Below are 14,700 nucleotides of genomic sequence, written 5' to 3'. Positions count from 1 at the left end.
AGGAGGGGAATGCGCTGCTTGGCAGAGGTCTGTGCTCTGAGTGCTTTTCTAGTTTAGTATTTTGGTTGCCAGAATTTCTAATTGTGCTGTTTTCATGAGGATAGTGTAACGTTTGTTTAGAATTGTGTGCATATTTTGCTGCAATTGTTTATGTCAAATTCCATCTTCACCTTTTGGTTCTGTCATTTCGTCACTGACCGAACTGACTGGGTTACTGTGATCGTGTCTTTCCATCAAATATCTTCAGTTCTCTTTGCTCGTTTCTCAGTAAATCGCTCGGTCGCCCGAGTACTTTCCGTGTTTGTGAGAAAAATATTTCATCACTCAAAGGCAGTAACACAAAGAAAAGGGAAATAAACAAACCTATGTTACTGTTAAAACTGGCAATTATCTGTCACATCCTTATTTGTGGAGGATTTACAAACACAAAAGCGAAATGTTTTTCAAACAGTGGGAGAAAAGATTTTGTAATATGAAATACTGATCCTACAAAATGTCAGCGCTGCTTGATCTTGTGGAGGCATTAAAAATGATGAACCATTGCTTTATTAAAGAGCCATCTTCATCTGCAGTATAAAAACAGCAACTTTGTTTGCCCCTACTCTATGAGCATTTACATATCGTGGAATATGTTCATGCTCATGAATGAGCAATAATGAGAGCTCTAGTTATTGTGGCATAAGCACCCTATTAATCCAAAGGCATTTCTCCACAAGCTTTCATGTCAGATTTAAACAAACAACTAGCTCCATGATGGGCCTTGTATTGTAATATATAATCTTCATGCACTCAGTTGTTGCAACCCTACTCTCATTAAACCGCACCAAGTTGTGAATACAGATAGGAATATTGGGAACTTAAGTTTCTGACTCACACTTGTTGGTGATTTTCAGGCAACGTTTCTGAACCGAGCGTTTAGTCGCAGTAAATGACTGCGAATGACACAGTAACGTGAATACTGCCGGAATGAGCAGCGCAGTTCTTTGCATTTAATCGTTGGGTTTGAGTCTGCATCAAATTACTTTGCATATACTTAATTTCAGTATCATTATTTTTTTTTTTACAATTGTATTGAGCATTAAGCATCTCGAAATCACTTTTTTTTTTTTTTACAAACTCGAGGTAAGATGGATTTTATCCTTCTCTTACATCATATTAATGGATGATGTGTGTATTACAAGTTTAATTTTGGCCAAAGAACGAACCCCCCCCCTCAGAGGAGTCCAGCACCACCAATGCCATGAAGAACATGACTAAGTGCGTTGAGGAGAAATTCAAGGCCTTTTTTTGATGCGGCTCTACTTTGTTATAGCAAAGAGAGAGAGGGAGAAAGGCAGAGGGTGCTTCAGTACCACTTTTTAAAACCATCACAGCAAAAATAATATTGCCGAATGATTCATTATAATCATATCACCAGACCTCTTTATAACACTGGGCCAAAATTAGACAATATCATTTTTTTTAATCTTTGTGTATTGTTTTATGTTCATAAATGAGATGCATTATGTATGTTTTGTGCACATTACCATGTATCATTTATCAATACAAAACCATAATCTGTACACATTTGCACAAAGCACTCAGTGTTTGTACATATGCAGTTATTTTGTCACACATGATTATTTTTTTTTATACATGTGCATGTGTCAGATTTTGGCAGAGAAAACAATGAAAAATTGACATCGATTATCAAATTGATTCAATACGTGTCTATTTTGATAAGTGTGAGTGTTATAATTGTATTCATCTTTTTTCAGTTTGAGAGAAATAAATGCAGAAAACAAATGAGTGCACCGTGACGTAAATATAACCTTAGCTTGTTAGTTAGATCAAATGGTGTATTTTGTGCTTTGGAACTGCTGATTAAATGGGAATGTGTTATTGTAACAGGCTATCAAGTTCGAGAAACGTTCGAGTGCCATGCTGTTAATAAAACAGAGGCCTTTACGAAATATTTACTACCAGTGTGTAGTAAATAATAATGTGTTATCGAACTTTGAATATGTATTTACTCACTTTCTAATAATAGTAGCAATTGTAGCAAACGATGAAAGGGGGAAAAGTCAAAAAGAACTGATTGGGAAAATGTGATCAAAAAAGAAAGCACCAAATTATATAGCCAGCAACTACACTGTGTTGCCCCCCCCCCCCCCCCCCCCCTCCCCCTCACATTTATGTGTCAAATTTACTAGACTGCAGGAAGGATAAACCTCTGCTGCTCTTCTCTGATGATGATAATCACATAAAGACAATTATACAGATCCTAGAACATAATGTAAATGTAAAATGGAACGCAGAGCTTTAATATTTGTTATGAAGTTTTTTGTATCATTTATTGAATATTACATATTTTTGTATTTGTATATCTATATTTAATTGTGATATTGAATGGTCTGCAGTGGTGGTGCTGTAGCGCCCCCGGTGGTGAACGGGGGGCACTTTTTTCACGCAGGGCGTGATATTCCGGCCCCTCCCCCCCACCAGCCGATCTGGAAAAGAAAAAAAAAACTTTTTTGTATCGAAGGAATCAACAGCCGCCATCTTGTCGTGGCTCGGATTAAGGATTTCAGTTCAACTCTGTATTTTTTCGTAGAAATCGAGCATCATTATCGTGACATGACGGCGTTCGTCCCACAAAAACGACATCTTGACATCGTCACGGACACATTTTCTACGAAAAAACGGGAATTGGATCAGTGGTCGTCGGGGGGAAAAGCTCCGTATGTCTGATTTCCCCTTCGGAGTGCGGTGATTCAGCCCCTGTCGCCGTTTGGAGAGCAGTATTGTTTACCGGTGGCGGGCGAAGACCGCATATTTACAAAAATATATTATGTTTATGCAATCCCGCATTGATAGGCTTCGTGCGTTTGTCGCATGAAGAAATTAGACGCTACGCAAAATGGACACTTCGAGCATCTAGAAATGATGACTATTGGCAGAGAATGAAGGAGTCCACTTTAATTTTTGGGTTCTCATTTTGAGGTTGGATTTTTCATGGGAAATCTATTATTTTGGGCGATTTAACGACGATAATGTGGGTGTTGGGTGTTGGATTATCATGGGGTGAATGGCGGTGGCGAAGCGGGGCGCTATTGCATCTCTTTTGAGAAGACACTCGCAGCCGTAGCTAAACAGGTAACTTAGCTAGCTAGCAGGCAATTAGCCAGCTAGCTAGCTAACGTCAGCAGGCACACACAGCTTGGTTAAATGTGCTAACCGGGAGGTTTCGGGTTGATTTTAAGAAAGGTCCTCGCTATAAAGTAATCTTAATTGTCGACTTGAGAAACCAGCCGGACAAGACAAGAACTATGACTGATAACCTGCTGGACGTCGGACCTCCCAACTCAAAGCGGCCAAAGCTGAATTCACCTGCCCTGTCGGCGTCTGATGGACCAGGTAAAGGCCTCAACACCGCCTGCACATGTAAACACCAGCGTCATTCATGTGCCCGTTGAATGCTCCGATGTGAATTAGCTTCTTGGCTGAATTCAGTCGCCGCCTGTGTAATGCAAATGAGGGTCAACAGGTCGTTCACCGCACCGAGATGCTTGTCGGAAGACGTGACTGTGGTTCTGCTGCAGTCTCTGGTTCTATGGCGAGCGAGGAGCCTTCCCTCTGACTCTTTAGAGTCTTTAGAGTCTTTAGAGGTAGCTCATTAGCTGCGCTTGATTTGTTCGTACGCAGTTTCGGGAATGCATCCTGCACCGTTCAATATTACGCTAGTTAGTTCGGCACGTGTTAGAGCTACTTCCCCCCCCCAACATTAGCACGCAGTTCAAGGCATACTTGAAGAGCGAATATTCTTCAGCACGTTGTATTTGGTGCGGTACTTAGTGCTGTTAGACTTCAACATGGTGTACATTTATTACTATACCATCGTGTACTATTGGAGACTATTTGTTTCCTCACCTTCCCTTTTCAAGTAATGCAAAATATGCTTACAAACATCAGAAAAGGTTTAGATTGTATCATACTTTTTAAGACATCAACTAATTTCCTGCCTATATAAAGAGTACAATAAAAAGTGAAGGTGACAGGTTGTTGTTTTTTTTTTAACATTGTACTTGCCCAACAAGTGTTTCCTGAATTGATCACACTGTCTTGCTTTTCTCGCAGGTATGTTTAGAGAGCATTACTGTTGACGCCAGTGAAATAAATCCAAAAATATGGGTGTCTTGTGCGCCGATGTGTAAGTTGCTGTGCACGTCTGTGTTAAGTCAACGGGCAGAGGCGGTACTGCCTAGCTGTTGTTACACTTATCAGCTGTTTGATCTATTCATATCAAGGAAAAATGTGCAAAGCATATCACAGGGCTCAATGGTGCAATCTCTTGTTCAGGTTTGTGACCTCAGCATCTTTTATAGATTAAGTCCCTCCATCGATGAGAATTGAATTATATGGCTATTGATTTGGGTTTGCGTGTGAGACGCATGTCTCTTTATTGTGATTTAAAGGTCCCATATTCTACCCTTAGCGCAGATCCCAGATACTTGTATGAAATATCTGTCACAGTCTTTGGCCAAAATAGTGAACAGATGCTGCAGGACAGCGTCCCTCTTTCCTGTCTTGAACATGCTGCAGTGCCTGTTGCATTTGTCACAGCCCAGACCCAACACAATCGGCATAGGCTCCTGGCCCTAGCATGTCTGTGACGGTGGCTTCTGTGGAAATGTTTTGCCATGGTGGGGTTAGATTAAAACAGGGAGGAGAGGTGACCCATGATTTTTCTTTTGAAGTTGAGTTGTTTCTTTTGGTTGCGTTTAGAAAAATAATTTTTATATACTGGTGTAGATTCTTCTAATGATGACAAAATGACATACCGGTATAAATGATCATTTAAAATGGCAAAAAGCAGATCACGTGTTTTTCCTGCGCGCCGCGCCGCGCTGTATTGATGCATTGGCGCCCCCCGTGTGCCACAGCACGGTCCAGCGGTGGTGGAGAACGGCAGAGCGGAGACAACAACAGAGATGAAATGGAGAAATTGTTGCTAAACGGTGAGGTACCTCTGTAATATGGAAGTAGTTTGATTTCGATAGAGCAGATATCGAGCAAGAGATGGTGACGGCATTGCCAAGCTGTTCGGGGGTACATAGCAAGTTGAGACATTTAAATTATTTTGTCATATTATACACACCGCTGTTGTTGGCTTATGTTTCAATAAATTGCTTATTGCATACTGCTACTTACATACCCTATAATCATGATATACCTTTTACAGGTACTACCTGAGTTAGAACCTGCATGATTCACGACCACCCATACTTGAAATGGAATAGAAAGCCTTTATTGTCATTGCATATAAATACACGACGAGATTCGGAGCGCTGCTCCGTTTGGTGCGCAGATGCAACATTAAATAGAAATAGTATTTAAAAAACAAAACCATTTTGAAGTAGCGAACAGCGTTTACAAATAGATTGTCATTTTTTTTCCCTTGAGAATTGCACAATAGGTCGGAGGAGCGTGTATTGCACCTGTTTACCTGTTTTATTGCACATGGCGAGTCTTCACTGTATAAGGTGCACATTGTGAACGGTGTCTATGTTTATGACGATTGTTGTTCAGAGCGCTGGTGACTCTCTGAGTCTATTTGTTCTGTGTGACCTGTGGCGCCGGCCTGAGGGCAACGGGTTGGATATGTCGTGGCTTGGGTCTGAATAGTCTCTCACAATGTTGGTGGCTCTACTGAGGTCGCGAGAGCCGGTCCAGTGAGTATAGAGAGCAACCAGTGATCTTTTGGGCTGTGCTGATCACTTACGCCTATCATGAATGTATGTATGCCTCACAACTACGCGTAGCGGAGGGAGGTGCATGTCCGGAATAAGAATAAATTATTTATAGCATTTCCCTTATATTGATTATGAGAGTCTGACAGGCGTTTTTATTTTGAAAAATGGCTGGATTTTCTCCGATACAATTGCCTGTGACTCTTCTTGGTCACGTCATATGTTACTCAAATTAAGCCCATGAACTAGTGAATATTACTGAAAACCAAAAACAAGCATCTTTGGAGAGCTTCTTTACAAAGGGGAAAGAATGCTTCTTTAAAAGCGACCCCTCCAAGAATATACCTCTACTCTGTAAATACACGGACAGAAATACTGAATTATTTCTTATAAGATATAAAATCCGTTTTGTCGCAAGGCATTCTGGGTGTGACGTGAAATGGCTGCAGCACCCAGTTCACTGCTGTTGTTGAGTATGGCGGCGATGAGATCCTCCGTTCAGCCTTTACAGTCTGAACCACAGCATCATCAAAGACGTGAGGAAGAAGCCGGAGATTGAAATGGAGATGAAAATCGAGGGGAAGACTCTAGATTTGGTCGTTGTGTTTCTGCGCTCTGCCTCTCGCCCACAGAAAGTCGAGAAAGTGTTGGAAAATGAATATAAGCTAAAGTTAATTTAAGGATGTATGTTACTGACTCTCTCACTCTCCTACTGTTGGTCCTCCGTAGCTGAAGAAGAATCAGGCATGCATGTCACGTCTTTCGGCCTGGTCTCCCTCGTCACTCGTGAGCTTTAAGATCCTTGTGAGGTGTTAAAATAGACACCTCAGGTGTGTGTGTGTGTGTGTGTGTGTGTGTGTGTGTGTGGATGCGAGTGCGTTTGGCTGCTCCGGCGCGCCACTCAGGGGGGCCCCGTGAGTGTCCCCACAGAGCAGATGAGTGTGTGTGTTGGCTCTCTGTGTGCTGTGGCCGACCGGCTCAGGTAGCAGCTAGCGCGCTAATAAAGCCTGGCGTGCTATTCCAGTATTGTTGGACACTTTTTAACCAGCATGGAGTCAATTAAAGGGGGTTAGCGCCGGAGGGAAAGCAGTCTTCAGTTCTGGAGAAGACGGATCTCTCCTGCCCCCCCCCCCCCCCCCCCCCCACCACGGTTAGGAGACAAGAACGGGAATACGGTAAGCGCTGCGTTAATCAAAATGTGGATGTGATGTGATACGAGGGAGATCTGTGAATAAAGTCGTTTAACGTATATTCTTAAATTAATAACTCGTCAATAGCTTACGTTCATTTTCCAACGCTTTCTCTGATTTGGGGAAGTTGCCGGAGTCTTTACAGCAGTCTCTCGCGCTCTCTCGCTGTGTGTGTGTGTGTGTGTGTGTGTGTGTGCATGGCGATGGAGATGCCACAAACACACAAAATATTTGTCAGTTACTGTTCTGCTTGATTGATGATTGATTATTATTTTATTTTATTTGGCCAAAAACGGGTGTGTTTGGATCAAACCAGCTTATGTTCAACTGCCAATAACTAAAGGACAGAAAAAGGTAGAAACTATCTTTGTCCCGATTTAAAGAGACGACTCTTTCTCTTTGTAGGTTCGGTGTTAACACAGTCAAGGCACGCAATATTCTGTGGGTCGGTCAGCAATTGTGAATCCAATTTCTGGAGGCATTTTTTTAATGGTTAATGGATCTAAAGATAAATCACCATATAGGAAGACTGAGCTGCGCGGCGGAGCTCTGCGCTCTGAGTGCTTTCCTAGTTCTTGTTTAATCTCTTAATAGCAAGTAGAATTGAAAATGCTGTATTTCATCTTTTGATTTCAACATTTCAACATAAGCTTGACGTTGGATAGATGAATCCCTTTTTGCAAAGAGCCTTGTTCTTTCATCAGTTAGCAGGATTCATAATGTCACTGTTGATGGTATAACGACACGGGAGCGATTTGTCAGGTGATACTTTGAGAAGAATGCCATTCGACTGAGAGGCAGTCAACTTGCATTGTTACCCATGTTACTGTGGATTCGGTTACTCGTCTGGTTTGAGAAACCGCAGTGTTGAGCAAGAAGTTGTAGAACAAGACCAGTTGCTCTGCTCACATTAACACACAGACAAATAATGATGCCGAAGACCAGAGCACCAAAACGAGAGTAGCCGGGTTGGGGTCCGCTCTATGTTCAGACGCCCTTGCATGGTATTGTGAATTTTTATAACCGTGTTAAATGTATCAAGTATGTTTTGCTACAGGCAAAGCTAAAAGTATACTATTTTATGAAATTATTCAGCTTTATTTGCCATTTTCCCGTCACCGTTGCTTTGCAAACTTTGCATATTATGGTCTCTCGCTGCACATCTGCTCTATCCAAACCAAACCACTTCCATATTCAGAGAGGTAGCTCCCCGTTTAGCAACAATTTCTTCGTCATGCTCATTTTCTCTCTTTTTTGTTGTTTCGTCTCTGGCTTTCTCCGCCACCGCAGTGCTACACGGGAGGCGCCAATGCGTCGATATACTGCGCTGCGGCGTGCGGTTGCAGGAAAAACGACTCTGCTTTTTTGCTGTTTTAAATTATTTATGCTGGTACAAGTCATTTTCTTATCATTTGAAGAATTTATACCGGCATCTAAACATTTTTCGCCCAACCCTATTACTTATTTCTTATTTGTGGAGATTCACAAGGAAGGAAATGTTCTCAGGGCTGAACTTTGTGAAGGCTTCAGGAAAACCGTCGTCTTCACCAATGTCTGGCCGGGGTTTAGCGACAGACACTATTTGCAGAGAACACAAATTGAAAAAATAGCGTTGCACTGTCGCCAGCTGAGTGGTCTGAACAACGGGGTGTCTGAGCAATGTTGTTATCCCACCAGGGATGTATTCAGACCGTTTGGTTCTGTGCGTGTGTGTGTGTGTGCGTGCAGGGGAATGGATCATTGACATTTCCAACAAGTTCATCTTCACGAACAACATCCCTCTGTGCAGATCAGAGTGCTTGTTTCATTCATGAGTTGAATGAAAAAAAAAACAACCTCTAAAGTGCCTCGATTACTTAAAAATCCTCATACAACTGTGGAGTGTCAGATTTCACACAATTTTATTTTTTTTGTCATAGAATGGGTTTGCTTCTGGTGTTGCTGTAACTTGTATGCGAGGCGTGAACTACAAACTGCAAGAATTAAAGTAACACAGGGTTTTTGGATTCTACTCTCAAATATTTTGCCACTGTTCAATAAATTATTTTGCATAAGATTGAGTAATGCGCAAAATAAGACATAAAGGTTTCCTTTATTGTCATCTTGACCAGGAGTGTGCGCATAATACTGCAGAAAACGGCATTAGTACCTAAAAGTAATTTACTTCTCACCTGTTCAGCAATTATGTACTCGTTACACTGAATGGTTTGTGAAAGCAGACACACACACACACACACACACACACAGAGCTCTCTAGCCATCCCCTTAAAGTGCTAGCCTGCAATAAAGCTAACTGAATGTTACGCTCTCACACACACTCTTTATTATTATCACCAACTATTTCCCCATCAATATTATCAGCTGCTGCTTATGTTTCTGGAACTTTATTGGGCTCACATAAGGCTTTTCCACGGAGCTAGCGCTAACAGTAACATTAATAATAGTTGTGAGTTGTACAGAACTGGGATGTTTATAACAATTTAAAGAGAGTCTGCTGCCTTTAACTTGCCTCTGCTCTCCAGAGTTTCTTTACTCGCAAGGCTTTCTGTATCTGTCCTTGAGCGCTGTGCATGGACAGCTTCGCTGCTGATTGGCTGATTTACCCCGGGGCATGGTTCTGCAGCTGTGGGTGGGACAATGCTGGAGACCGAGAAGAGACTGCAGACAGGGCGGAGTGGCTGCATCGGAGCCAAAATAAGGCAGTTTTACGTTGATCTTTTATTGGACGTTGGATTAATAAAAAAAAAAAAAAAGGCTGATGATGCTCATATGCGTCAGAATGCCGAATATCGGTTGATATAATCGGCTTGGCCGATTATCGGTCGACACACGGATCATAATTGAGAATATTTGTGGGTGGAGAGAGACAGTCACCTGGCAATTAGATGATTGATGATTTACCTGCGGTCATCGGAGGCGTGTGCATAGATTATCAGGTGCCACAGATCAAATATAAACTGAGACAGGCCATATAGGTTTAGAGTCTATGTCCCCTATTGACCGGTTTAAATTAGTATGTGCATTATCTTTCAACCTATGCATCGATCTTGAAAACTCAAAGTAGAATATTTTTCTTTCCACTTTCCTTCTCATTAGATCTGGGGTCGCTGTCCTGGGATGATTTGGAGAATGACCTTCCAGATGAGTTAATCCCTAATGGAGGCGATCTGAGCCTGATGAGTGGGATGCCTACAAACGGTGGAGTAGCGCCTGGATGTGGTGGCGCTCCAGATGCTGCCGCCAAGCACAAGCAGCTTTCAGAGCTCCTTCGAACTGGCAACACCGCCGGGATCCAGAGTCCAGGGATGAATTCAACTAGCCCTCAGCCAGGCATGGGGCCTCAACTGGGAGCGCCGCTGGGAAAGAGCCCCCTGGGCCAGGGCTCACCCAACAATCGCCTATCTCCCCAGGCTCAAAAAGCAGGAACACCAACTGGAGTAGCGGGACAGAACAATAACAACAACAATACTGCAACAATAGGCTTGAACACAACTGGCTTCAACCAGGCCATGATGAACAGTAACCAGGGCCATGGCGGGCTTCTGGCCCAGGGGGGACAGCCCCAATCTGGGCAGGTGTTAAATGGGAGTCTTGGACCTGAAGCCGGTAGAGGACGGGGAACTGGGGTTTCGGGGATGCAGTACCAGGGATCCGCGATGCAAGGAACTGCGCCAGGACCAGGAGGAGGAGGGAGCGCGTTAGCAGAGACGCTCACTCAAAGTGGGCAGCCAATTGGGGCGCACCCCTCCCTCACTGCAGCCCAGCAAGCTGGCAACTTGAACAAGGTGAGTCTCCTGAGGGATTTCATCCGTCCAACGCACTGAGTTGTACCGTGATGTGCAGCGTTTGATTCAGCAGCACCTTTCTAAAAAATAGGAATACCGTACATTTGCTCTCGGAGGGTTCTTCGAGCAGTCATGACTGCGATCCCATTGAACACTCGCGGGGTCATTTTCAAAATGTTTTTGATTGTCGATCATTACTAGTGCTCAGTCCTAATTCTAACCCTGGATATGGATTGTAGAGATTGACCGATATGTTTTTTTTTAATGGCCGATACCGATTGTTAGTAGTCAAGGAGGCCGATAACCGATATTCGGGAAAGGGGAACTTTTTTGCACTACTCTATGCTATTCAAAATAAATACTAAAATAAATATATCATAATAAATAAATTTGGCCAAACAATTATTTGTGTCACTCTTTTTTTAACATTGGAGCTAGTAAAGATAAATATGTTAATTAAATGCACTTTCTTTCTTTCTTTCTTTCCAGATGGGCCTTGGGAGCAATGGAGCAACATTTGGGTCCCAACCGTACAGTCAAGGTCCTACGGGGCCCAACCAGCAACAAATCCAGAACAAGGCTTCCCTTGCCAACAGCCTGCCATCTTTCCCAAATGAGCTCAAAGGGGCTGCTGTCACTAGCATGGCAAACATGGTTAGTTGGGAAAGTTTTCTTTATAATCAGTTTTTCAGACCAGCGTATATATTACGTGAGAAAAGGAAGGAAAAGGACGGAGACAAAAGAGAAACTTTGGAAGTCTGAGAATAAATAAATACTGAATAAATACAGTATTTTCCCTATTCTGCAATTTCTTCAACTAAAATGGAATTAGTACTACGCAGGACTTTACATTTTCCTATGACGAAGTTCATGAAATGTTTTAAATCTTGATTTCTCTTTTTCACTGTCTCTCATTCATGACTCAGTCCCTAACAGAGAAATGTGTTCAATAAATAGAACATTCAGAAAACCTTATTCTCTTATAAAGGAATGGCCAACGTTTTTAACCATTTTCGTGTAAACCAGTTATTATTTAAAGAACCCTTAATAACTTTAAAGATCACATATTACTGTATACTCTTTCCCCACAAGTTAACACAGTTCCCAGGAACTTGTGTGAAATATCTGTAAAGGTTTTTGTGAAAATAGTAAACAGGACAGCGTCTGTCATTTCTGTCTCAAACAGCTGTCAGAAAAGCCTCTGAAAACGAAACTGAGACTAAGTTCATTGCATGCACATGCGCAGCTGCGTGCATGCAGTGAATGCATACATGTACAGATTGCACTCTGTGACATCACAGGGGGCGAGATTTCTGCCAGTAGGGGATTACAGAACTACGCAGGATTCACTTGATGGTTTATTTCACTGTTTTTGGGTTGATAATGACCCAAAACCACCATAATAGTGTAGAAACATTTAAGTCTAAATTGTGAAAACAAATGCTCTCTTGGATTTTACTCTCAAGACATAAATGTAAATGTCATAAAACACGCTATTGAGATTATTTCCCCATAGCCCGCAGGGACATTGTGTGTAGTCTATGAATTTTACAAGCAACTCCTCAATTAATACAATTTTCAGTCCCTAATAAGATCGGGATAAGGTTCTTTGTACTAAAATCAAAGCAAAAATCGTGTTTTAAAAGTGCCAATTTTGTGCTGCATCCATCAGTAATCAATAACTACGAAGATTCACACTTTGTACAACTGTAGCATTATTACCTTTATTACTTTCTCAGCAGAACGCAGCCATGCTCCCTCCGACTGGTGGTGGAGGGGGGGCGGTGTCTTCAGCCGGCCCCACTGCTGACCCCGACAAGCGCAAGCTGATCCAACAGCAGCTGGTCCTGCTGCTTCACGCACACAAGTGCCAGCGACGGGAGCAGGCCAACGGGGAGGTGAGGGCCTGCGCCCTACCTCACTGCCGCACAATGAAGAACGTCCTCAACCACATGACCCACTGCCAGGCCGGCAAGTCCTGCCAGGGTAAGTTGGAGCATTTCAGTCTGTGACGTCTATCCATCCATTTTCTTGTAGATGGGATGACCTCAATCGTCTCGTCGACAGCTGCTTTATTCGTCTTGCGGGTCACAGGTGTTGCTGGAGCCTATCCCAGCTGACTACGGGCGAGAGACGGGGGGGGGGGTTACACCCCGGATGCGTCACCAGCACATTGCGGGGCCACACGCAGACAACCACTCGCATCTACAGACGATTTGTAGTGATCGATTCACCTAAATTGCGTGTTTTTGGAGAAGAGCAAACACCGGAGAACTCTGAGAACAGCCCAAGCAGACACAGGGAGAACATAAAAACTCTGCACAGAACGGAGTCAAACCTACTGAGCAGTGCTGAGACCAGCATACATATTATATGAGAATAAGACTGGGAGGGATGGAGGCAAAAGAGAAGCTTTGTAAGTCTGACAAATTCACGCAGCTCAGACAGATACAGAGTATTTCTCGTGGTAGTTCAGGGAGAACAAGTGTTGCAATCGTGAGAAAAGACTACAGGTACAGAGATTATGGAGAGGATGAACGGATGGAGGTTCGAATCCCACCCCTTCACTGCACCCCCCCCCCCCCCCCCCCCGAGAGCGGCCACGGAGCTCACTAAATTCGCTTCAGCTTCAACAGCAAAAAAAGACACGTCTTTGTCGTATGACCTCCACTGAGGAGGTTACATGACATTTACTGTCCGTCCGTCCAGCTTTTCGCAAGAAAACCCCAAAAGTTCTCGGCGGATCTGGATGAAATTTTCAGGAAATGTTGGGAATGTTACCCTGAACAGATGATTAAACTTCCGTGATGATCCAGAAGAGATTCTGGATTCTGGAATCACATCAACTCCGATTCACTTTTACTTTTCACGGTTGGTGTGTAAAGATACCGAGAACAATTTAGAACCTTTTGACGATGATCCGGATCACCGTGTGGACGGTGTAAATCCAATTACGAGGGGAATGAGATGCTTGGCGGAGGTGATGCATCGACTGCCGCTTAGACTGCCACCAGGATATTTTAACAGCTAATACAGAAAAATGCCATCTTGTCCACTAAACACGATACAGAGGAAAAGGCTTGGTATAAAAACTGTGACTTGAGCCCAGTTTGTCCATTTCTATGTTCCTGCAGTGGCTCACTGTGCATCGTCCAGGCAGATCATCTCCCACTGGAAAAACTGCACGCGACACGACTGTCCTGTCTGCTTGCCGCTGAAGAATGCCAGTGACAAGCGTACTCAGCAGCGTAAGTACAGCTGGCGTGCTCTGGCCTGCCTTCGCGTCACTATTACCTTTGGTGGAGGTACGGTAGCTGCCGTTTGTTTGTTTGTTAGCGAGATAACTCACAATTCTGGACGGATCTTGATGACATTTTCAGGAAATGTTGGGAGTCTTAACAGGAACCAGTTTATTATTTTGGTGATGATCCAGAAGAGATCCTGGATTCTGAAATATTCGTTCATGTCGCAGTCAACGGAGCTTCAACATTAGTTCCTCAATATCTCTGCTGATTGTTCACCGGTGTTTATGGGATTTGACGCCGTCATGCAGGGTGGGGGGGCCTCTATCTCGCCACCGAATTTCATCTGGATCTGATTGCGAATGGAGTCGGTAAATAATATTTAATTTTAACATTTTATACATGCAATGTTGTCACAAGCCACCAGTGGATTCCGTCGACCTCTAAAGGCAGGTTAAAGTGATATTTCACCTAATTTAACATCCCTAGATTGGGTCAAGCCTCTGCTTGACAGGCGCATTGCCGATTACCGATACATCTTCGAGTGGGTTGTACCTGCTCCAAAGGTTTAAATCACTGAAACACAAGGGTCGAATTGAAGCTAAAGCTTTGGCTGTGCATGTATAAACTAGAAAAGCACTCGGAGCACAAACTCCAACGAGCGGCTCATTCCCCTCGTAATTGGATTTGGATCAACAATGATAGTCTTATTTTTAGCTTCAATGACCATAAAACATACCTTTAGCGATTGAGT

At 43.2% G+C, this 14,700-nt stretch overlaps 1 protein-coding gene across 1 annotated transcript in view; it reads left to right on the top strand.

The window, feature by feature from the left end:
• The first annotated feature begins 3,222 nt into the window (after positions 1-3,222).
• Positions 3,223-14,700, top strand: part of crebbpa (CREB binding protein a) — a 32,389-nt gene continuing 20,911 nt past the window's right edge. The window contains exons 1-5 of the mRNA XM_068750884.1: positions 3,223-3,396; positions 10,016-10,704; positions 11,194-11,358; positions 12,444-12,690; positions 13,839-13,952. Coding sequence (XP_068606985.1) covers positions 3,309-3,396; positions 10,016-10,704; positions 11,194-11,358; positions 12,444-12,690; positions 13,839-13,952 — 1,303 coding nt within the window. The 5' untranslated portion in view covers positions 3,223-3,308. The remainder of the gene's footprint in view (positions 3,397-10,015; positions 10,705-11,193; positions 11,359-12,443; positions 12,691-13,838; positions 13,953-14,700) is intronic.

The sequence above is a fragment of the Brachionichthys hirsutus genome, chromosome 17, assembly GCF_040956055.1.
Source record: "Brachionichthys hirsutus isolate HB-005 chromosome 17, CSIRO-AGI_Bhir_v1, whole genome shotgun sequence".
In the NCBI taxonomy this organism is placed as follows: Eukaryota; Metazoa; Chordata; class Actinopteri; order Lophiiformes; family Brachionichthyidae; genus Brachionichthys; species Brachionichthys hirsutus.
The sequence above is the reverse complement of the archived record's forward strand: the minus strand, read 5'-3'. Positions and strand labels throughout refer to the sequence as shown.